The sequence below is a fragment of the Anomaloglossus baeobatrachus genome, chromosome 1 (genome assembly GCF_048569485.1).
Source record: "Anomaloglossus baeobatrachus isolate aAnoBae1 chromosome 1, aAnoBae1.hap1, whole genome shotgun sequence".
Lineage (NCBI taxonomy): Eukaryota > Metazoa > Chordata > Amphibia > Anura > Aromobatidae > Anomaloglossus > Anomaloglossus baeobatrachus.
In genome coordinates this window covers 857,274,689-857,300,198 of record NC_134353.1, presented here as the reverse complement: position 1 = coordinate 857,300,198, position 25,510 = coordinate 857,274,689, and the positions used below count along the sequence as shown (strand labels likewise).

General features: G+C 46.1%; 1 protein-coding gene across 8 annotated transcripts in view; it reads right to left on the bottom strand.

The window, feature by feature from the left end:
• The window catches only part of PDE8B (phosphodiesterase 8B), a 336,550-nt gene that overhangs the window by 31,616 nt on the left and 279,424 nt on the right, over positions 1-25,510 (bottom strand). For all 8 annotated transcript variants that reach the window (XM_075325611.1, XM_075325559.1, XM_075325577.1 and 5 more), the window contains 3 exons: positions 14,519-14,683; positions 12,263-12,308; positions 8,663-8,798 (listed from right to left, as the gene is read on the bottom strand). In XM_075325611.1, coding sequence (XP_075181726.1) covers positions 8,663-8,798; positions 12,263-12,308; positions 14,519-14,683 — 347 coding nt within the window. The remainder of the gene's footprint in view (positions 1-8,662; positions 8,799-12,262; positions 12,309-14,518; positions 14,684-25,510) is intronic.

The following is a 25,510-nucleotide window of genomic DNA, read 5'->3' as shown; positions in this document are numbered from 1 at the left end:
GAGGATATTCCAGAGGACGATTGGAGCAGAGCGTACCTGTGGACCCACAAGCTTTCCTTGGCGTGCGCCGCTCAAGAGAAAAGTTATAAAATTCTCACAAGGTGGTTCCATTACCTGACTAAATTACATGCTATATTTCCCTCTGCGTCTGATGTGTGCTGGAGGTGTGGCCCAGACACAGGTACAATGCTACACATATGGTGGAGCTGTACTAAGCTGCAACCCTTTTGGGACTCAGTGTTCTACCTGTACAAAAAGATGAGCGGAGGTGGAATAGAAAAGTCCGCCCAGGTTGCCCTTCTTTCAATGCTCCCAGGAGCTATTAAAACACAAAAAAGGGACATGTTGCGATTTTGCCTGGCGGCTGCCCGTATGATTATCCCACGATTTTGGAAACAGACTAGATGCCCTACAGTGCTGGATTGGTTGGAGGAGATGACAAACCTCCAGAGAATGGAGGAGCTGACAGCAGAACTAAAGGGGAGCACAGAAAAATTTACTACAGTTTGGAGACCATGGATTATGTTCATGGAGTCCCCAGAGTTTGGGGAGAGTTTGGCGAGCTTTTTGAACTGAGAAACGGTGGGGAGTCTCATTCCTTCTCCCCCCCCTTTTTTTTTTTTTTCTTTTCTTGCTCTCCCCCCTTCTCTCTAATTTCCTCTTCTTTATGCTTGTATCTTTCCTCTTCTTTCTTTTTTGAGCATTAATCTGCATTTTTCTAGTTTCATTTTTATATGAAAAGATTTATTAATAATACAAAAGACAATAGACATACAATGAGAATGAGTATATTAGGATACGGGAAGTCAAAAGAAGTGGGAATTCTGACCTATAATTTATCAATGGTTGTATGGTAATAGCACAAAGATAATTTGAAGAATTCCAAGAAATTTAGTAATGTAATAATTTCTGGATGTTATTTTGGCATTGAGAAAATTATGTTTATGTATTTTAATTGCACAAATGATATGTTTGTATGTTGACAACAGTTCCATCAATAAAACAGATTTCAAATAATATGGGGGACCCTATGCCAATTTGTTAATTTACTTATTTATTTTTAAAACACTATAGAGAAGCAGACAGCATGTATGATTCCAAGCAATCAGACACGCTGTCAGACAGGGTAGACGTGCGGTCTGACTGCATGCAACCAGAGATGTCGGGACTTCCATTGGGTGGGGAAAGCAGTGAGTATGTATGAGGGTAATGAGCGGCCCCGGAAGTAGTGTTACAGCTTTGCAGGAGACTCAGTAAGTATAATGCTCCTGCTTTACTCACAATTTTCTTTCTTTTTTCTTAATTTTTTTTTTTAATTATCTGGGTGGTCGAATCTGGATAGTTACACAGCGTTGCCTGAAAATTCCGTGTCTGGGCTCGGTGCATGGATACTAGTTATCCAGTCCAGATCCCGAACTTTACAGTGCGGTTTCGCCCATTACTAGTGGTGAGTTGTCCTTCAATGTATCTAACAATGTGTTAGTTACATGTCTCACACTGGTATCTCCCCTTTTATTAAAAACAAAAAGCTCTGAAAGCAGATTCTCAGGGAGATCAGTGTCCAGCCCATAGTCTGGAACAACTTATTTACAAATAAGGAAAACATGGAATTCTATGGAATAAGACATTGGATCACAGCTGTCAAGGAATAATTTTATTTAGCTTCCCATGACCTACATGCCCATACAGACTGCTTATTAGAGTTGACCCTACTGACAGATTCCCTTTAAAGAGTAACTAAGCTTTTTTATTTAATTATCCCCCATTATAATATGATGAATGTGTCACGCTCCCCGGGTCCCCTGCCTTGCTTCCCGGCTCCCCTGCCTCGCTCCCCGGCTCACCTACCACGCTCCCCGGCTTCCCTGCCTCGCTCCCCGGCTCCTCTGTCAGGCGTCCCCCGCTCCACAGCCTCCAGGCCCCATCACCTGCGGTCCCCAGGCGGCCCGGTCCCCGCTCCCGGCGCCCGTCGGTAGCTCTGCTCCAGGCCGGCTCTCCTGCCTCCTGTTCACCGCTCCCTGCCCTGGCTTCTGGCACTCGGGCCTCGCGCATGCGCATTAGGGCGCGCGCGCGGTCATTGACCCTTTCTTAAAGGGCCAGTGTCCTCCAACAGGATATTGAAGGAACAGGTACTGGGTATATAGGGGGATCCTTTCCAAGTGGGCGGGGCCTGTTCTTCGTGTTTTCTAAGCTAGGAGTCAGGTCTCCTTGTGTCTGTGATATACTCACCTATCTCTCTCGTAGAGCCGCTCCTGCCTCGGCAACCGGTCCTGACGATACCCGAACCCCGAACGGTGACGGCCTGCCATCCCGTCAGTTCCTGCCATCTCCGATCCCTGTGGTGACCCGCCTTCTCGCTCCATTGGTTCCGGACTCTGCCTGACGACATCTCGGCCTCCGAACCTGAGCTCCGTCACCCGGACTACCATCAGAGACCCCGTGGTCCCAGAGACTTCTTCACTCCATTCCTTTGAACGGACTGTCTTGCTAGTGCTCCGGCTACCGGGCACCTTGCCCTCGGTGAGGTGTTCAGCCCAGTGGATCCACCTCCTGGGTCTGCCCGTCCACCTGGCCCTAACAGTAAGAACAGGCCATGGATCCCGCCGAAGCACTAGCGGCCCAGCTGGGCACCCTGCAGCAGGAACTCGTACGACAGCGCGAGACCCAGACCCGCATGCTGTCCTTCATGTCCTCGGTGGATACCCGCCTGAACATGCTGCAAGCATCTGCCACGTCCCTGGCGTCTCAGGTTGCTACTGCACAGTCCACGGCCACGGTTCCTGTGGCGGCTACCTCGGAAGCTTCTAAACTCCGCTTGGCCTCTCCACCCCGATATGCCGGAGATCCCAAGACCTGCAGAGGATTCCTAAACCAGTGCTCCCTTCATTTCAAGCTGCTTCCGCACTTGTTTGCCTCCGACCAAGCCAAGGTGGCGTTTGTGATGTCCCATCTAGAGGGTGAGGCAGTGGCCTGGATGAACCCCTTGTGGGAAAAGGAGGACCCTGTGACTACCAACATCCAGGACTTCCTGCAGGCATTTAGAAACACCTTTGACGAACCTGGACGTGCCGCTGCATCCGCCTCATCACTCCTCAGGCTACGTCAGGGGACTATGACGGTAGGGCAGTATGCCATCCGCTTCCGCACTTTGGCCTCAGAATTGGGATGGAACAATGAAGCCCTCACCGCCGCCTTCTGGGAAGGACTCTCCAGTCGTATTAAGGACGAGCTGGCAGGCCGCGATGTTCCTTCCACTCTGGATGCCCTGATCGCACTAGCCACCCGCGTGGACCTCAGATTCCAGGAACGATCCAAAGAGGTGTCCCGTGAGAGACGTCCGATACGGCATTCCTCTCCTCCGCAGAAGCCCGCCATACTTCAGTCAACGTCGTCTGGTGTCTCTGTCCACGAGCCCATGCAGATTGACCGTTTGCGGCAGTCCGAACAACGCCGAGCAGAACGGCTCGCCAAGGGCCTCTGCTTCTACTGCGGAGAGGGCACACACTTGCTACGTTCCTGTCCAGAGAGGCCGGGAAACTCCAAAGCCTAGGGTCGGTAGGAGAGGCCACCCTAGGTGCTGGGACTCTCTCAGACCCGGTTACGTGGACTGTTCAAGTGACAACGGGAGAGACGCGGTTCACGGCCGAGGCGTACCTCGATTCCGGGGCAGCAGGCAATTTCATCCAGCAGGCCACGGTGGACAAGTACCAGGTGCCTGTTACTCCACTCGACAAAACCCTCGTGATCGCCTCTGTGGATGGGAGACCCCTCTCTGACACCATCTCGTGGATCACCAAGCCGGTGGAACTACGTATCGGTGCCCTGCACACCGAGAACATCGCTCTCTACGTCCTCCCACACATGTCCCATCAAATCCTGCTGGGACTCCCCTGGTTATGGACACACGAACCGTCAGTCAGCTGGGGTACTGGTGAAATCACCCGATGGGGCTCCTCTTGCCACGAGAACTGTCTGAAGACTATACAGCCCATCCGACGACCTCCGGTTCCGGAGTCCCTACCGGGACTGCCCTCGGCCTATTGGTCCTTCGCGGACGTCTTTGATAAAAAGGAATCAGAGGTACTTCCGCCACATCGTCCTTATGACTGTGCCATCGACCTACTCCCGGGAACTACACCACCTTGAGGACGGATATATCCGCTGTCTCCTGCTGAAACAAGGGCCATGTCTGACTACATCACGGAGAATCTGGCAAGGGGATTCATTCGGAGGTCCTCCTCTCCTGCGGGGGCAGGCTTCTTCTTCGTTAAGAAGAAAGAGGGCGATCTACGCCCATGCATTGACTACCAGGGGTTGAACCAAATCACCGTGAAAAATAAATACCCCCTGCCGCTCATCCCCGAATTGTTTGATCGGCTTAGAGGAGCTCGTGTGTTTACCAAGTTGGATCTTCGGGGTGCCTACAACCTGGTCCGCATCCGCTCTGGGGACGAATGGAAGACCGCATTCAATACTCGCGATGGGCACTATGAATACTGTGTGATGCCCTTCGGTCTCTGTAACGCACCAGCAGTGTTTCAGGAATTGGTGAACGACGTGTTCCGGGACCTTCTCTACGTCTGTGTGGTGGTGTATCTTGACGATATCCTGGTCTTCTCTCCGGACCTCCAGACCCACAGAAAGAACGTGCAGCTGGTACTACAAAGACTGAGAGAGAATCGTCTGTACGCCAAGTACGAGAAGTGTGTATTCGAGCAGTCTTCTCTTCCCTTCTTGGGTTACGTAATCTCCGATACCGGTCTGCAGATGGACCCGGAGAAGGTCTCTTCCATTCTCAACTGGCCCCCTCCTTCCGGACTGAAGGCAATCCAACGCTTTCTGGGATTCGCGAACTATTACCGTCAGTTCATCCCTCACTTCTCTGCTCTGACTGCACCTCTCTCCGCCTTGACCAAGAAGGGGGCTAATCCAAAGGACTGGTCACCTGCGGCCGACGCCGCGTTTGGCTCCCTGAAACAGGCATTTGCTTCTTCCCCTGTGCTCCACCGTCCTGAGTTAAACCGACAGTTTACCTTGGAGGTGGATGCCTCCTCCTCAGGAGCCGGAGCAGTGCTCATGCAGAAGTCCTCCTCCGGGAAGATGGTTACTTGCAGTTTCTTCTCCAAGAGCTTCTCAGCGCCTGAACGCAACTACACCATCGGTGACCGAGAGCTATTGGCAGTCAAACTGGCTCTGGAGGAATGGCGCTACCTTCTGGAGGGAGCAGTGTACCCCGTGATCATTTACACGGACCACAAGAACCTGGAATACCTGCGGTCCGCTCAGCGACTGAACCCACGGCAGGCCAGGTGGTCCTTGTTCTTTGCCAGGTTCGATTTTCAGCTCCATTTTCGACCCGCGGACAAGAATGTACGAGCAGATGCTTTGTCCAGGTCATTCATGCCCATGGAGCATGAGGAGGAGACATCCCAGCCCATCATCTGCCCTAGTAAGATCATTCCGGTGGCTCCTGTCACCTTGGCCCAGATACCGCCTGGGAAGACCTATGTCTCTGAGACTGACAGGCAAAAAGTGTTGCACTGGGGCCATGCCTCGAAAATAGCCGGCCATGCTGGTCAGAAGAAAACATGGAGTACAATTGTACGTCACTACTGGTGGCCATCCCTTCGCACGGACGTCGCTTCTTTTGTCTCAGCCTGCTCCTCTTGTGCCAGGAACAAGACGCCCAAACACCTGCCATATGGTCGTCTTCTGCCTCTGCCTATACCCTCCGTTCCGTGGCAACACATTGCAATGGACTTTATTACGGACTTGCCCCTGTCCTCCGGACACACAGTCATATGGGTCGTGGTGGATCGGTTCTCCAAAATGGCTCATTTCGTCCCTATGGCTGGACTGCCCTCTGCCCAGGAACTCGCTGACGCTTACATACAGCACATCTTCCGGTTGCATGGCTTTCCATCTCACATTGTGTCCGACAGAGGAACTCAGTTTACCTCCCGCTTCTGGAAGGCCCTCTGCAAACATCTGGGAGTGACTCTGGACTTTTCTTCAGCCTACCATCCTCAGTCGAATGGCCAAGTGGAACGAGTCAATCAGATCTTGACCTCCTTCTTACGTCACTACGTTAACGCCCATCACGACGACTGGTCCACGCTTCTTCCTTGGGCTGAATTCTCCCATAACCACCACGTCAGTGAGTCCTCCTCCAGCTCTCCCTTCCATGTCATTTATGGACTTCAGCCTTCCGTCCCATTACCTGTATCCTCTTCCTCGGATGTCCCTGCTGCTGATGCTGTAGTCCGTGACTTTTCATCAATTTGGGACTCTGTCAAGACGTCCCTTGGACGTGCTTCCCTGCGGATGAAGAGACACGCAGACAAGAGGCGTCTGGATCCTCCGTGTTTCTCTCCAGGAGATCTGGTCTGGCTTGCTTCCAAGTACGTCCGATTGAAGCTACCATCATACAAGCTGGGTCCTCGCTACATCGGGCCGTTTAAAGTCCTCCGCAAGATCAATGAGGTCTCCTACAAGCTGCAGCTCCCGGCCACGATGAGAATACCCAACTCCTTCCACGTCTCCCTGCTCAAGCCGGTTGTCTTTGGTCCCTTCTCCGCTGCTGCCAGTTCTGCTCCTCCTCCTATTGCTGATGATGACATCTATGCGGTAAGGGATATCGTGGCCATGAAAACCGTACGGGGCCGACAGTTCTTCCTGGTGGACTGGGCAGGGTATGGTCCTGAGGATAGGTCCTGGGAACCCCGGGAGAATGTGGGTACTCCTCTGATACGTGCCTTCCTGTCTCGGTTGCGGGGAGGGGGGCGTGGGGGGGGGGTACTGTCACGCTCCCCGGGTCCCCTGCCTTGCTTCCCGGCTCCCCTGCCTCGTCCCCGGCTCACCTACCACGCTCCCCGGCTTCCCTACCTCACTCCCCGGCTCCTCTGTCAGGCGTCCCCCGCTCCACAGCCTCCAGGCCCCATCACCTGCGGTCCCCAGGCGGCCCGGTCCCCACTCCCGGCGCCCGTCGGCAGCTCTGCTCCAGGCCGGCTCTCCTGCCTCCTGTTCACCGCTCCCTGCCCTGGCTTCTGGCACCCGGGCCTCGCGCATGCGCATTAGGGCGCGCGCGCGGTCATTGACCCTTTCTTAAAGGGCCAGTGTCCTCCAACAGGATATTGAAGGATCAGGTACTGGGTATATAGGGGGATCCTTTCCAAGTGGGCGGGGCCTGTTCTTCGTGTTTTCTAAGCTAGGAGTCAGGTCTCCTTGTGTCTGTGATATACTCACCTATCTCTCTCGTAGAGCCGCTCCTGCCTCGGCAACCGGTCCTGACGATACCCGAACCCCGCACGGTGATGGCCTGCCATCCCGTCAGTTCCTGCCATCTCCGATCCCTGTGGTGACCCGCCTTCTCGCTCCATTGGTTCCGGACTCTGCCTGACAACATCTCGGCCTCCGAACCTGAGCTCCGTCACCCGGACTACCATCAGAGACCCCGTGGTCCCAGGGACTTCTTCACTGCATTCCTTTGAACGGACTGTCTTGCTAGTGCTCCGGCTACCGGGCACCTTGCCCTCGGTGAGGTGTTCAGCCCAGTGGATCCACCTCCTGGGTCTGCCCGTCCACCTGGCCCTAACAGAATGTTTGTAATATACTTCATTACCATTATTAGCTTCCATCTCTCCCGATCACCCTACTGCAGTGCTGCTGGTCATGTCCAGTTCATGCTTCTTTAGAAGTTGCTGTATATCTACAAACACAATATGGGAATTCCCCTGAGGATCAGAGCAGACAGCTTGTAACTAGTGTATGGATTTTTGCTGAGCAGCAGTTGAAAGCAGCTTTTAAAGAAGCATGAAAAAGCGATATGTACAGCACTGCCATATGGTGTTTGGGAGAGAAGGAGGTAAAATAAGGTAATGAAGAATTTTACAAAAATTCCTAACTTTGCAATGCCTGGAGGGTAATTTAATAAAAAATACTTAGTAAAGGCTACTTTACACGCTGCGATATCGGTCCCGATATCGCTAGCGTGGGTACCCGCCCCCATCTGTTGTGCGACACGGGCAAATCGCTGCCCGTGCCGCACAACATCACGCAGACCCGTCACACATACTTACCTGCCCGGCGACGTCGCTGTGACCGGCGAACCGCCTCCTTTCTAAGGGGGCGGTCTGTGCGGCGTCACAGCGACGTCACTGAGCGGCCGCTCAATAGAAGCGGAGAGGCGGAGATGAGTGGCCGGAACATCCCACCCACCTCCTTCCTTCCTCATAGCGGCCGGGAGGCAGGTAAGAAGAGGTTCCTCGTTCCTGCGGCGTCACACATAGCGATGTGTGCTGCCGCAGGAGCGACAAACTACATCGTTACTGCTGCAGTAACGATAATCGAGAATGGACCCCCATGTCACCGATGAGCGATTTTGCACGTTTTTGCAACGATGCAAAATCGCTCATCGGTGTCACACGCAGCAACATCGCTAATGAGGCCGGATGTGCGTCACAAATTCCGTGACCTCAACGACTCCGCATTAGCGATGTCGCAGCGTGTAAAGCCCCATTTACTCTTTAAACATTTACTTGATAACGTCACCAACATGTCAGCTTTCTTTCTGAAATAAAGGAAGTGCACAATACTGTATGTAATTCGTTTAGGATATCCACCTGGGTACAGATAACATCTGAGAAGTGTCGGCACCACTTACCTTTTATGTGTAACAGCTTCTAATTCTAATATGTTAAAGTCCCAGGAATCCTCATCATCCAGTAACTGAGCTATCCGAGGTGGCACGTCATTAATGGTCACTGGCACAGAAAGGTGGCTATGGCTGTGGTGTATATCTGGAACAGAAGAAGTACAATAGAAAGTGTAAAACTATTATATATCTAACCACCATTAACTCCTCTTGTACCAAAGTCCATCAATATCTAAATATTTTATGATTCTCTATTTGGCGCAGATCAGTCTGATGGGTTTTGCAGGTCTTTACCTGATGCCTCCCCTATCTCTAAGTTCGCATCCTCCTTTCATGATTGATGTGGATAATGTATCCTATGTCATTCATACAATACTGTAAATCTCACATATAATGCTGCGCTACTACCAGTGCATGCGAATTCCAGGACTTTGTTCTGCCCCTAGTAAGGCAGAACATAATGCATTTTCGCAGGCCTGTGTTTCAACTGTGCAGGCGCATGTCCTGCTAGGTACGGGGAAGCTAAGGTAAGGGAAGGGGACCCTACTGACCCCTGACCAAACCTACCGCTGGTCCCTGGGGCCCCTTACCATCCTTGATTGGTTCCGCACCTATGTACTGAGCTGGATACCTGACCCTAGTACTGGACCCTAAATAGGGAACAGGTGGGATGAGCTCTTCGTAGACCCCACTAAATGCTAAAGGAAGACACAAGGGGACACACAGGGGGAATAGTGCATGAACTACTTATCCACAAATCACTCAGGCAGAAGTTCAACAAAGCTTCAGCAACTATACTACAGAGGAGTACAAGCCACCTGCTTGCAATCAGAGCTAGAATGAACTGAATAATATCACCAGCACAAGTTCAGGGAAGATGGGAGCATTTAAGCACATGGAGAATACTAATAATCAGCAGCTGGGTGGAAGGCGAGCTTTTGCTGGGTTCAAAAGGGGAAAGATGAAAATCCAGCAGGAAAGCTATGTAGTACAATGAATACTAACAACAGGAACAATACAAAGTCAGAGCATTTTGGGCAGCCAAACGCTATGACCTTCTAATGCCAGAAACCACATGACTGTCTGTCAGCCGTGAAAAACACTCATGACACCGCGAGATTACAGCACTGTGTGGTAAATGTAGGACGCGTCATACAACTCAGTCAAGGCAAGAGAAAGGATAGAGGAGGATGCCAGACCATGCCAATTAGTGGGAGAATGATAAAAAGTATTTTCTTGGATCTACAGGGGGAGTTGGAGGCTTAGATAAAGTTTTGCTAGACTGTGTTACAAGAGAAGTTAAAGGTAGAGGCTGTGGTTTCTATTGGAAAAACCTGCTGACAGGTTCCCTTCAATATATACAAAGTGAAGATTCACAGCTCCATTTTTCTCTCTTGTACTATGTGACCCACCATCATATTTACTGAATTAGGCTCTGTGCGCACTAGAAAATGGAATTTTCTTAAGAAAATTCCGGACCCTTTGAAAGATTCCTGCACTTGCGGTAAAAAAACGCACCAAATCCGCATGTGGATTTGCCGCAGTTTGGTGCGGTTTCGGAGCGGATTTGCCGCGGTTTATCCGCAGGTTGGTCCCTGCGAGTTTTTACCATTATCTATGGCAAAAAAGCAGGTACCTGCGGAAATTAAGTGACATGCACATTAATTCTGCAGCAGAAATTCAGCGGCAAAACCCACAGGAATAAAAAAATGCAGTGTGCGCACAAGGCCTCAGTCCTCATTCAGATGTCTGGTTTTCATGTATATATTATATCCACATTTTTCACCTATAGAACACATCTCTTTTAGGCCCCCTTCACACGTCAGTGATTCTGGTACGTATGTACGTACCAGAATCACTGACATACGCAGACCCATTATAATGAATGGGTCTGCTCACACATCAGTGATTTTTCACTGAACGTGTCTCCGTGCAGCGTGCACGCGTGTCCGTGATTCTGCACGGAGACAAGTCCGTTTTTTTCTGGCATCACTGATGACCCACGGACCACACTATGGTGTGATCCGTGTGTGATCTGTGAAACATGTACAAGAAAATCACGGACATATTAAATATTAAAAATTTTCAACTCACCTTTCCAGCGATTCGCTGTGCAGCCTCCGCTTTCGGCAGCTCCTGCCTGGCTCATGAATACTCATGAAAGCAGGAATAGCCGACCCGGAAGTAGCTGCAGAGAGCGGTGGGCGGACGCTGCAGAGCCAAGGAGTTCAGCACCATGGACAGCAGGAGCGAAGGCAGGTGAGTAATGTCCATTTGCAATCACGGATCACGGATTGCACATGGACAACCCACGTGTGCCGTGAATCACGGAATACGGAGGGACATGTGTGTTTTTTACACGTCAGTGAAGAACGTCGGTGTTTTTCACTGACGTGTGAAGGGGGCCTTAGGCTGTGTGCCCATAGTAAGACTTTGACGCTGAAGAATTTTAGCTGCATCAAAAACGCAGTTCCAGAACATCGAATAGATCGTAGACATCTCCTTCCCACGGTGCCTTCTTGTTTACTCAGTGTAAAGTGACCTGCGGTGTATGTTTACAATCCGTAGCATGCCAATTTCTCTTGCAAGTACAATGAGTTTTAGATTTTCCCCATAGACTTGCAACAGATGTGTAAAAATTGCAGGTAAATAATGCACATGCATTTTCAGCACAGTTTGGCTGCGGAAACACACTAAAAAAATGTATGTAATCCACACATGCCTGTATTAATAAAGTTTCAAAAACAAAGCAGCTTTATTTAAAGCATAACAGACAAAAAAAAGTAGCGATAAATAAATTTACAAAATAGCCTTAGGCCCCGTGCACATGATGAGTATTTGGTGAGTTTTTTACCTCAGTATTTGTAGCCAAAACCAGGAGTGGGTGATAAATACAGAAGCGGTGCCGTGTTTCTATTATACGTTTCCTCTGACTGTGCCACTCCTGGTTTTGGCCACAAATACTGAGGTAAAAAGCTCACCAAATAGTCAATGTGTGAACGTGGCCTTATAGTCCATGAGAATATTCACATTTCTTTGGCTTTTTGCAAACTGAAAAAATAAAAAAAAACAAAAAGAAGACCTGCCTTTTTTTTATTCCAATGCAGGTCTATTAGTCCATGGAAGACTTGACAGCACTGATGGTTTCCTAATCCTGGCTATTCACTAGGAGAATCTAGGGAAGTTTCCATTAGTTTTTTCTAACTATGAAAAAAACTGATGAAACACTGATGACAATCTGATCCAGCACAATCATAAAAATTGCTCCTTTGTTTTTTATTGACAAGAGAGAAATACGTATCTGAATGAGGCCTGAGAATACCAAGTGGGGCCCGGAAGCAGCGCCATCTCTATTCACTCCTATGACACTCTCATCTCATATAATACAGAAGCACAAGGAGCAGAAACACCTCACAATGTAAACACTGCAAAATATGTTTGAAATGTTCTTCAGAGCTGCAAAAAGCTTAGTCTTATCAGTCCATTGCTCTATATACAATTCTACTTTGAGCTCCAGGGTTTCTGTGGTTAAACCTTCACTGACCAGTAGGTGGAGCTTTTGCTATTCGTTACGGTTTTGCTCAAAATCCAGCACGATAATCAACTTACTTTTTGAGAAAACGTATTCATTTCCTGAAAGTCTTCTCAATCCATCCTGAAAAGTAAAAATGTTTCAATTATTATATATTTCCATAATTTGTGTGTAATAAGTGTGACAGTTGTGGGAAAAGGTTTTTAGACTAAAACAAATTTTGGTTTTCACAAACGTAGCTGCTTAAAGAGAAGCAACCACCAGGATTTTGCAATATAAAGTAAAGACAGGGCCATACTAGTAATAAGATGCTGAATCATGACATACCTGTTGTAGAAAGATGTAATGCTTGGTTGCAGTAATATCTTTAAAGAAAACCTGTCAGGTCCCATATTCTGACCTACAAGCAGGGTGATGTGTGGCCTAGTAACCCCTTCCTACCCATCTCTGTGTTATAATATTGTGTAATATGAATTTATAAAAAAAAGTTGTATTACTTACATGTTCCCTATTGTAAATGATATGGGGCTCTAGTCTCCTGGGCATCGCATTTCCCCGTGGGCGTTTGCATCTTTTCCGTGGTATCACACCCCTGTGGACGTGATACCATGGATTTCCATGAGCGACGTCACAGTCAGCTCCTTGAGATCCCGCACGTGCGTGCTTGCCATTCCCGCAGCTTTGTTATCCGGGTTCTTGCTTCTCGGCTTCAGACGCGCTCTGTGCATGGTCGGAACCACAGGAGTCTTCTGAGCATGCGCAGAGCGCATCTGAAGCGGTGAAGCAAACACCCGGATAACAAGGCTGTGGGAATGGCAAGCGCGCGGGATCTCAAGGAGCTGACGGTGACGTCATTTATGTAAATCCATGGTATCATGCCCACAGGGGAGTGATACCACGGAAAGCATGCAGACGCCCACGGGGCAATGCAACGCCCAGTGGACTAGAGCCTCTGATCATTTACAATAGGGAACATATGAGTAATAAAACTTTTTTTATACATTCATATTACACAATACTACAACACAGGAATGGGTCGGAAGGGCTTTCTAGGCCACACATCACCCTGCTTGTAGGTCAGAACACATATGGGATCTGACAGGTTCCCTTTAATCAATGTTGCAGAAATGCACTGCACTTTGGTTGACAGGTGCAACAAGGGCGGGTCTTTGAGTGTCGGGTCCTCGCTGTAAAGTCCTCCTCCAGCTTTCTTTATGATGTTCCCCCTTTTGTTTATTTGAATCTCACACCGTGCCGCCATTGCTGTTGTTGGTGGCACATGCGCTATGACACAGTCATTTTGTCTTCATTAAAATAGTGCCAGAGTCAGCGCATGTATGTACCGCGTTCTCCGGCACCATTTTATTGAAAACCCTGTGGTGTGGCATCGGCGCATGCGCAGATTTTTTTTTACATCTGCGCACGCTTCCCTGCCGCTCATAGTCTTTTACAGCAGTATTTTCAATAAAATGGCACTAGAGATCGTGGTACATGCATGTGTGCCATTTTAATGAAGACATAATTACTGTATCAATTCACACACAGCAATGGCAGTACAGCGCGATATTGAAATAAAGAAAAGGGAGCAAGGCAGTTGAACGCCGATGCAGGAATAAAAACCGAAGACCAGATCCCCAAGACCCGCCCCCATTGCACCTGTCAGTCAGTGCATATCTGCAAATTTGTTTAACGATATTTATGCAACCAAGCATCCAATCTTTCTATAACATACTGTATATACCTGGATTCAACATCCTAGTGCAAGTATGGCACTGCCTTTACTTCATATTGAAAATCCTGGTGGTTGGTTCTCTTTAAGTTTTTATAGTGGCAATTTGCGGTCACTCTAAATTATTGTAAAGAGTGATCAGAGGAATTTTAAAAATAAATCAACTATTTATCGGATCATCAAGAATCTCAGAGAGAGGGTCAATTGCTGTGAAGAAGGTTTCAGGGCACCAAGACAGTCCAGCAGGTGACAGAATCGTCTCCTAAAGAGAATTCAGCTAAAGGATTGGATTAGTATCAGTACAGAGCTTGCTCAGGAATGGCAGCAGGCAGGTTTCAGTGCAACCTTATGCACAGCAAAAAAAACATTGGATAGCACTCAGCAATGTTATACGCTGGCTATACGCCAGTGTAAGCGCACCCTTAAAGATCTAAAGACACTTTGTGAAAAAAAACACAAAATTTGTATTGTCTCAAAAACATTTGGCCACGACTGTACATTCATCTTAAGCGGACACTACAATGGCCTGGACACAGAGTAAGGGCTATAATGTAATAGGGATTGAGGAGCAACAATCATCTTCAAGGTAGTAAGCTGTACATACAGACATCAGACCTCCTACAAGGTCACTGGTGTGGGGATCTTCATCTTTGGTTCCCAGCTGTGGAGAATAAAGCTCTGTTGTCCTCAGTATTTCTAAAACTCTGTCCAAGGACTCGGCCACAGTCACGGGACTGTTCTCCTGCGCTGCATTTATTATATTAATGACCTGTAAAGCCAAGCAGACGGGAACTCATTATATTTAGTCACCTAATGAGAACATTTGTCACTATTTGTAGGTTTATGAAAATATACAACATTATAAGATACTGTGGACACTGCTGCCATTGTAAAAACAATAATATTAGTATTATTACTAAACCAGTACAGATTAGGATTTACCGGTAATTTGAAGGCTTTCCTGGCCAACAACTTGCAGAGACTTTTTTTTTTATCCCCCATAAAAGCATTATTTTTTACTGTTAACCACTTCATGACCAGGCCTATTTTTGTTTTTAGGCTTTTTCTTCCCTTTTCCCTAAAAGCAATAATCTTGTGTTTCCTTTCTGTTGACAGCTATATGAGGACTTGTTTTGGGTTTTTTCGCGGGGTTGAATAACAATATTCATTTTACCATACAATATACTGAAAAATGGGGAAAGCTTCAAAGTTGGGGAAAATTGTGAGACAAAAACTCGTAAATCCGGCACTGTCTGTGTATTGTCTTTACAGTGTTCGCTAGGTGTTAAAAATTACCTGGTAATATGTATATTCAGGTTTAATGATTATATTAAAGGATTATAGTTTGTTTTATATTCTAGTGTTTTGTTTTTTTTTTAAAAAAATCAAAAACAGAATTTTGTAAGAAAATAAAATTTGGTTTATGTTGCGATTTTCTGGGACTCATAAGTTTAAACATTTCCTTCTATTTTGCGAGATGAGTTGTAAGTTTTATTGATATAAATTTTAGGGTTCACAACATTTTAGGTTTTTTTCCAGCATTTACAATATAAGTGCACGCTCACACGAGCGTGAAAAACAGACAAGTGCAATGCGAGGAAATCTCGCATTGCACTCTGACCAATGTTAGTCAATGAGGGAGAGCAGTTGGTCAGCTTTTCCAGATTCTGGATGCGAGAAAAGTTGCAACATGCTGCGATTTTCTGCCAGAGCCGTATCACTCGCACCCATTCAAGTGAATGGGTGCGAGAGAAACATCGGACTGCACTCGGATGTTATCCCAGTGCAGTGCGATATACGCACAGGCTGACAATGGAGAAGATGGGGATATTAACCCCTCCCTCTCCCCCGCAGCACCCGCCCTCAGCTTCACAGCTGTGACCCGATTGCAAGATCGGGTCACAGTCGCATGACACTCGGCTCACGCTCGCATCGGATGCCATATGTTCGTGTGGGTCCAGCCTAATAATGGACACATCACACCCCTACCCCTCCCCACCTTGGCTCAAAAAACATTTAAATGCCTCTATCAGAGAGGCACAGGTCATTTTAAGTAATTAAACAACATGGGTTGGTTGTTATTATTAATTGTTATCACTGATAGCTGTGGTCAGCGATAGGTGCCAGGTGTATAACTCTGATTTCGGTATAAGTCAGCATTAAAGAGAACCTTTCACTAAATATTTCATGTTGAACTGGAAACATGAAATAACAGTGGCTACAGAGAGCGTAATAAAACTTTTTTTGTTTATTTTTTATTTTGCTTTTCCATTGCGTCAATATTAGCAATCAAAGTATTTGCGTGAGTTAATTTTTGTTAGGCTATGTTCAAACACTGCGTTTTTTACCTGCGTTTTTGGTGCGTTTTTGCTGCAGAAATTTCTTGAGAAATTCTTGTAACCTTTCTGCAGAAATTCCCTAGCAAAACCTATGGCAAAAAAAATAGCTGTGCACACACTGCGTTTTTTTCTTAAGAAAATTCTTTCAGTAGATTTTCTTAAGAAAAAGAATGAGCATGTCACTTGTTTTCTGCAGCTAACTGAGTTATTTCACTCCATTGACTGTAATGTAATCATGAAATAGCGCAGGGAATAACGCAGGTAGCAAGTGATGTGCGTTATTTCTGCGTTATACCTGCGTTATTCCCGTGTTATTTCGCGTTTTCGGGACATAGTGTACATCCCTGCCCTGCGTTTTGCAGGGAAGTAATGTCACTAGGAGAGGAAGAGGAAGTTCCTCCATTTTAGGTAAGCACACAGCAGCGGCCCAGTATTCTCAGGCTGGGGAGGGCGAGGGCCAGGGTTAATGCCCCCCGCCGCCGAGAATATCAGCCCGCAGCTGCCCCGGGACTGTCGCATCCATTATGCGACAGTCCCAGCGTGTTACCGGTTCTTCCTGTTGCCGTGATGCGGTGTCAATCAGGGTAATATGGAGTTAACGACAACCAATAGCTGCCGCTAAGTCCAAGATTAGTAATGGCAGTGTCTATGACACGCCGTCACTAATCTGTAAGTGAAAGTAAAGAAACACTCACACACACCGAAAAATCCTTTATTTTTAATAAAAGACAAAAAGCCCCTCTTCCTCCACTTTATTAACCCCCCCCCCAAACACACAGCTCCGGCGTAATCCACAGCGATGTCCCGCGGCGCTTCAAGCCCTGCTCCAGCCGCGTCTGACAGTTCTCCACGCAGCCTCATTCAGTGAGTGAGTGCTGAATGCGGCTCCATGAGCAAGGCTGCGGGTAACTCCAGGACATTTCTCACGCCCGCTGATGTGAACACATTACCGGCCGCGAGAAGTGCAGTGTGTGTGGGGTTGGGGGGGAACACAAACATCTAATATATAAAGCTGAATGTGTGTATGTGTGTATGTATGTATGTCCGGGATTGGCATCTGCACCGTCGCAGCTACAGCCACAACATTTTGCACACTCACACTTCTGGACCCCGAGAGCGTCATAGGCTATGTTTTGAGGGGAAATTTTAACCCCGCGCTTTACAGTTATTCAACAAAAAACCTGCCTCCATTAAAGCGAATGGAGCTGGGAGCCACAGTGCAGCCAGAACTTCAGAAGAATGCGCAGCCACGCCCTTATATGGAATGTTGGCGTGTCACAATGCAGCCAGGGAAAGAGACAGACACAGACAGGGAAAGAGGCAGACACAGACAGGGTAAGAAACAGACATAGACATGGTAAGAGACAGACACAAAAAGACAGACACAGACAAAGAGACAGACTGACAGGGAAAGAGACAGACAGGGAAAAAAAGGGAAAGAGACAGACAGGGTAAGAGACAGACAAAGAGACAGACACAGGAAAAGAGACAGAGGGAAAGAGACAAACAGGGAAAGAGAGGGAAAGAGACAGACAGGGAAAGAGACAGACAGGGAAAGAGACAGAGATAGATAGACAGACAGAGAAAGAGACAGAGACAGTCAGAGACAGACTGGGAAAGAGACAGACAAACAAAGAGAGAGAGAGACAGAGAGATATATACAGAGGGGGAGACAGACAGAGAATGGGAGAGAAACAGAGAGACAGTTACTATCCCGGGCAGCGGATATTGTGTACAGAATAAATTTTTGTTAGTACATTCCATTTTGTTAACAACAGTTATTCACCCGGGCGAAGCCGGGTAGTACAGCTAGTCATAAATCAAGCTGGAATATCTATCCCTCTATTATCTATCTATCTATCTTATCTACAGTGCTATGCAGATGTCTGAGCACCACTGGTCAAAATTACTGTTATTGTGAACAGTTAATCAAGTTGAAAATGAAATGATCTCTAAAAGGCATAAAGTTAAAGATGACACATTTCCTTTATATTTTAGGTAAGAACAAAAAAAAATTTCATCTTTAACATTTTAAAAACTACAAAAATGAAAATGGTCCAATGCAAAAGTTTGAACACCCTTGGAGATTTGTGTGCTCAGATAACTTTGATAACTTTGACTATCATTTCAGACCTTAATTAGCCTGTTAGGTTTGTGGCTTATTCATTATCATAGTTAGGAAAGGGCAGGTGATGCAAATTTCACAGCTTTATAAAAACCTGGCTTCCTCTAACCTTGTGCAAATAAAACAGCAGCCATGGGTTTTTCAAAGCAGCTGCCTAGCACTCTGAAAATCAAAATGGTGAAGGCCCACAAAGCAGAAGAAAGCTAGAAGAAAATAGCAAAGCGTTTTCAAGTTGCCCTTTTCTCAGTTCGAAAAGTAATTCAGAAATGTCACTTACAGAAACAATGGAGGTCAGGATAAGGTCTGGAAAACCAAGCAAAATTTCTGTGAGAGCTGCTCGTAGGATGGCTAGAGTGGCAAATCAGAACCTTCACTTCACTGCAAAAGTCCTTCAGGAAAATTTAGCCGACTCTGGAGTTGTGGTACATTGTTCTACGTTCAGAGACACCTACAGAAAAATGGCCTTCATGGAAGAGTCAGCTGAAGAAAACCTCTCCTGCGTCCTAACCATAAAATGTAGCATCAGAAGTATGCAAAATAACATCTAAACAAGACTGATGTATTTTGGAAACAAGTCGTGTTAACTGATGAGGTTAAAATAGAACTCCTTGGCCACAATGATCAAACCAAATGTTTGGGAAAAAAAGGAGACAGAATGTCATGACAAGAACATCCCGTCAACCATTAAGCATGGGGGTGGATTAATCATGGTTTGGGTTGTGTTCTATCCAATGGCACTAGGAACATTTCACGGGTAGAGGGAAGAATGGATTCAATTAAAGTTTAACAAATTCTTCAAGCAAACATAACACCATCTGTAAAAAAAGCTGAAGTTGAAAAGAGGATGACTTCTACAAATGGATAAGGATCCTAAACACAATTCAAAATCCACATTAGCCTATGTCAAAAGGTACAAGCTGAAGGTTTTACAATGGCCCTGACAGTTCCCTGATCTGAACATTATTGAAAATCTGTGGCTAGACCGCAAAAGAGCAGTGCAAATAAATCTCCTGGAGTCCTGATAAGATATCAGCAGCAAACAACGCTACTGACAAGTTCTGCAAAGAGCTAAGAGTTAAAAAGCTGGGAATCCCTGGGCCCTTCCCCCATCTTGTCCAGACCTGTGCATAAGCAGGAGCTGAATCTCTAGGCATACAGACTCAGTGCAAGGCTCTGGAGAAAGTGAAGGAAGCTGAAGGAGGGAAGTTTAAACATACATCCCTGCAAAGTTACAGGACAGTGAGAATTCATATAACTCTGGCAGGGGGGAGAAAGGGGTGAAAGTGAGAATAAACAAAAGGGGGAGCAGAATCAAGATTTGTCTGACAACCCACACTAAATCAGTGTCAAAACTTACGTCCCTTCACTCACTATTTGATGGAAAGATACCTGCTGCGCAGCAGCTCCAAAACACAAAATCCTCATACATCCAGCGTACAGTGTGAAAAAAAGATTGTGACTGCCCATACAGAATTAAGTGTCCCTCGGTCACCTGAAAATACTCATCAGATGGAGATGGAGGATTCCCCGGGGACCCCGGATGTATTCAAAACAGTGGAGGGTATGGATTATAAGCGTCTGGCTGATGAAGTCGCCAATCGTTTGCTACCTGACATCTCCGCTACAATTAAAGCATCAATAGCAAAAGCTCTCAGTGCCATACAGAACCAACTTGATGAGACGGTGGAACAGGTTGCGGCTATGGAAACCAAAATGTCGACGTTAGAGGAGGACTTCAGCTCTGACCACACTACAGTCATGCGTCTGGCTAGGGAGAATCTGACCCTGAGGGACCGTGTGGACGATCTAGAGAACCGCTCCAGAAGAAGCAATTTGCGCATTGTCGGCCTGCCTGAAACATACCCGGTTGGTGAGCTACGTACATTGTGTGAATCCACTATTCCTACAACCCTGGGAGTAGCAGGAAGGAGAAAAGTGGAAAGGGTGCACCGCATTGGTCCGCCAAGGAGAGGTGATGAGAGTGAAAATAACAGACGCCCAAGACAAGTCATAATGAAATACTTGGACTTCTCTGATAAACAGGAAATATTACAGGCATACAAGAAATTGAAACATCCCTTGGAGGTGAAAGGCTCGCGCATCTTGCTCTTCGAGGATTTTTCTGCGGAGGTCACACGGCAGCGGAGGGCATTCTCATACATATGCTCTGCCTTATTTAAGAGAAATATACGCTTCCAGTTAAAGTACCCGGCAACGTTGATTATCAGACATCAGGATGGATCCTACAATTCTTTCTCAAGTCCAAAGGAGGCAGAGGCCTTTATTGAGCGGATCAGCAGTCCTCGTGACCTCAGGAATTCTCCAGGACAAGGGCGCAACGACTCACCGAACCAGAGAGTGACCAAAGGGAGCTCTGTGAAGCTCGCTACAGCTTCCCCGAAGGACCGGAGGCAGCAAAACAAGCAACTTAAGGGAACCTGAGACAAATAGACAAATGTCGGATGTGTAAAGTTCAAGGTGGGACACCTGTTTTTGATTTAGGCTGGAGAAGCCGCAGTGGAAAAAGTTCAAGAAATCTGAGGCGGAGGAAAGGAAAGAGAACTTTTTTTTTTTTTTTTTTTTTCCTTCTCTCTCTTTCTTTGTAGGTGGGACACTCCTTTATATTGGTTAAACGCTATAAGTATAAGGTTGACTGAGCTTGGAAAATGATCAGAAAAAAGTGAAGTCTGAGTATTATGGTATAGTTGGGGGGGGAGGGGAGGGAGATGTTTGAAATGTTTGGGGATTTTGGATTCAAGTGAAGTAGCAAAGATTTTACACAGAGTTATTATTATTACTACTACTCTCACTATTGCAAGTGAGCACTATGTTCAATTGTCTAATTGGTTGAATTTTTTTTTTGGCAAGGGAGGGCAGCAAAAACATGGTAAACGAAAGGCAGGATTTCCATTTATTACATGTGCTTTATGAGAATAGTCACCTGGAATGTTAAGGGGTTACGTTCCCCCCAAAAAAGAATTAAGATATTACGCCACCTTAATCGCCTCAAACCGGACATTGCGCTCCTTCAGGAAACTCATCTGGAAGGTTCAGACATGCAGAGGATGGGGAAATTGTGGGTTGGAGGAGTCTATGGGTCATCTTCAGTTAAAAGGAAAGCAGGGGTTATTACATTAGTAAGTAGGAGATTACAACATCAAGTCCTGGAAACATATGCGGACACGGAAGGTAGGGTTCAGATGATCTCAGTGGAGATACCTGGAGGAATTTATAAAATCTTTAATATTTATGCCCCGAACGAAAACAACAAATCATTCTTTCAACGACTTGAGGCCAAAATTTTAGAACATGCCCATTTTAATCTAATAATTGGGGGGGATTTCAACTCGGTGGTATCTGTGCTAGAGGACAGGAAAAATGCTAAAGGCCCCCCAAATGTACCGCGCGGCCATGATAAAGTTATGCGTCCTCTGTTAAATGCCACGGCCTTATGGGATGCGTGGAGACTACTGCACCCTCAGGATAGGGAATTTACGCACTATTCACATGCTAATAGCTCCTGGTCTCGCATTGACTACTTTCTTATTTCAGGGAACCTGGTACGTGCGCTCCACTCAGCTACTATCCAGGATTTGGTGATTTCTGACCATGCCCCGGTGGTGCTAGACCTAGCAAACATTTATCCCAGAGGAACGGACTATCTGTGGAGATATCCTTCCTTCCTTAAAGATAACGAAGATTTTTCCTTGAAATTAAAGGAATGGTGGACGGAATTTATGGTACATAATGATCAACATAAAGACACACCTATGTTATTATGGGACACGGCGAAGGCAGTATTACGGGGCAGAACGATAGCACATGTTTCCTATTTGAAGAAAAAGGCTCATCTTAAATTCACTGAAACCTCCCATAAATTGAGGGAAGCATATACTTCTTTTCAAAAGCATCCTGATAGGGACCATAGAGATAGATGGGTAATAGCCCAAAGAGCTTTTAATGAGTGGGCGGAAAAACGGGAACAAATGGCTAGGTCAATGCAAGAAGCTACATTACATCGCTTTGGAAATAAAGCAGGGAAAATACTGGCCAACTTAGCGAAAAATAGGATTATAACTCAGGGACCCATGGAAATAAAAAATCAAAAGGGGGAGATACACAAAAACCCTAAGACAATAATTGAGACTTTAGGCACGTATTATAGAAACCTTTATTCGTCGGAAAAGCGAGACAAATTTCCTGATAATAATCTTTTATCTAAAGTGACACTACCTCGACTCACAGAAGAGCATCGCACTTTTCTGAATGCCAAAATTACGGGGGAAGAAGTATTGGGGACAATCAACTCCATGCATAATTATAAGGCCCCTGGCCCTGACGGATTTACGGGAGAATTCTATAAAACAGTAAAGGAAGAGATCTTACCTACATTACTAGAGCTGTATAATAGCATACTAGACGGTAATGCGTCTTTCCAAAATAATAACCGGGCATATATAAAATTGATCCCTAAACAGGGGAAGGACCCGAAGGAGCCGGGTTCGTATAGGCCCATATCACTTATCAACCTAGATATGAAGATAATGTCAAAGATTATGGCAAATCGTCTAGCTATAATTCTTCCCCAACTGATTTCCCCAGCACAGGCCGGTTTCATTCAGAAAAGATCAGGGACACTAAATATTAGAAAAGTTCTTCTTGTCCTGGATAGGGTTAACCTTCGGCCTCTGAAAGGAGAATCTCCCGCTTTGCTTACAATAGATGCCGAGAAAGCCTTTGACAATATTGAGTGGTCATGGCTTTATAGAGTTCTAGATGAAATGCGTTTTTCGGGGTCATTTTATACCTACATTAGAGAAATTTACACAAATCCGAAGGCTCAAGTTTACATTCCAGGATATCTGTCAGCCCCTTTTCCGTTACTGAAAGGAACCAGACAGGGTTGCCCCCTTTCCCCATTACTTTTTAATCTGGCTCTGGAACCATTGGTACGATTGTTATCTACACATAGCACCTTCCAGGGTATTTCTGTAAATAATAGACAAATTCAGTCAGCTTTTTTTGCGGATGACATTTTGCTTTTCCTTTCGAATCCAGCTCAGCAGGTCCCCGAGATTTTACAAATTTTGCGAGAGTTTGGAGCGTACTCAGGCTTCAAGATTAATGCGTCAAAGTGCGAGCTCCTATACCTGGGAGGGACAAATGTTCAAACACGGGAGCAGAACCCTTTTGAAGGAATTACAGTGGCTAAGTCATATATCACATACCTGGGAGTTAAAATAGGTAAGGTTCCGGCAACCCTTTATAGTCTAAACTATCCACCCCTTCTGAGCCAAATAGAGCAAGATCTTAAAAGATGGCACGACCTTCCATTGAACATAATTGGTAGAGTCCACCTAATTAAGATGATGTCGATATCAAAATTAATGTATCATCTTCAAACACTTCCCCTGCTTCTCAAGCATAAGGATATTGTCCAGCTAAATAGAGCTTTTTCACACTTCATTTGGAGGGGGAAACGCCCTCGTATAGGGCTTAAGAAGCTGATGGCATCTAAGGTTCATGGAGGTCTGAGTTTGCCGAACATTCGGGGTTACAATATAGCCTGTTTGACTAGATATATATTGGATTGGATTAAAGGCTCTAGGCATTATTCAGCGTTGGAGCTTGAGAGAGACTATGCACAACCTTGGGATCTGGTGGCATTGCTTCATACTAGGCAGGCTAATCTCCCTGTGAAAATCAAGCACTCTTCCTTATTTAAAGACACGATTGCAGCGTGGAAGGCGTTGAGGAAAAACTACAAACTTCCCCATAAAATATCCAAATACTTGCCTATATGGGGGAATCCAGAGTTTGTGCAGGGGACAAGCAATAAGCTGTTTGAAGAGTGGAAGGTGCGGGGTATAAGGACTGTTGCTCATCTCTTGCACACCTCAGAGCCTAGATGGTTGAGTAGAGACGAAATTATAGCGCAGTATGGCCTGGGGCCTAACCAAGTAATCCAATATGACCAAGTGAGATATAGTATTATGACTCAGTTGCATGATGTGACCCAGGAGGTAGTATTTAACTCTTTTGATTGTCTGGTAAAGAACTCAATAACTTCATCATCTATCTCTTTTCTTTATGGAGCCATGCGTGATCTATTAATAGGACAGCACCCAGAAGGTTTATTTAAATCTTGGGAAAAACAATTTGAGGACCCGTCTATGGGGGTAAAAATTAGGGGAGGGTGGAATGCTCTTCGTAAATCAATTTTAAATGAGAATTGGCGAGAAACCCAATTTAGAATTATGCACAAGGCAATTTATGGTTTTAATCTCCCTCCATCAGCAACAAAGCCAGACAGGCTTACGTATTGCCCTAAGTGTAAGAGTAGTGGAACTGATCTCCTTCACGGGTTGTGGTCCTGCCCCCATTTGAGTCCATTATGGTCACAGATCAAAAGTTGTATACAAAAGGTGTGGGGTCTTGAAGTTCGGCTCTCACCTGGGTTCGCTATTTTTCACCATTGGGAGGAGGGGAACGATACCAAAGGGAAGATGACTAACCCACCCAGACTTATACATGTGATACTTCTGGCAGCCAAGAGAGCGATACTAAAAAATTGGTTGGAGTCTAGGGTCCCCGCGATTGAAGAGATCTTGGGTCAGCTCATGCATCTTCTTGAAATAGAAGGATTGGATGCAGAAAGGAGGGCGGATAGAATACGACAGCACTTTAACAAATGGAAGAAATTCATACTGGCCTATTGTACTCGGGAGGAGATAGTCAGGATTATGTCACCTTTCAAAGACACAGTCTGGTATCATACTGAAAAATTGAAGGATACATTGGATGGCTTGGAGGTGGGGGAGGAAAGGCCGAAAGCTGACTAAAAGGAGAGGGGGAAATAACCGATTTGAGTGGGACTTCTTTATTATATGTCATTACCATGTTCACAAGGGTTCAATGGGGGGAATGATAAGAATGATGGGTTAAGGGGTCGCTGCTTTCCTTTGCTTTATCTTGCCATGTTATGGTTATTGATTTTAAAAATTGGTATGGAATTTGGGATGATCAAACATGACAATGTAATGTTGAATTTACAATGCTGAATTCGCTTATGCCAATGTTATGTTATTGAAAAATTTGAATAAAATATAGTTAAAAAAAAAAAAAAGAGCAG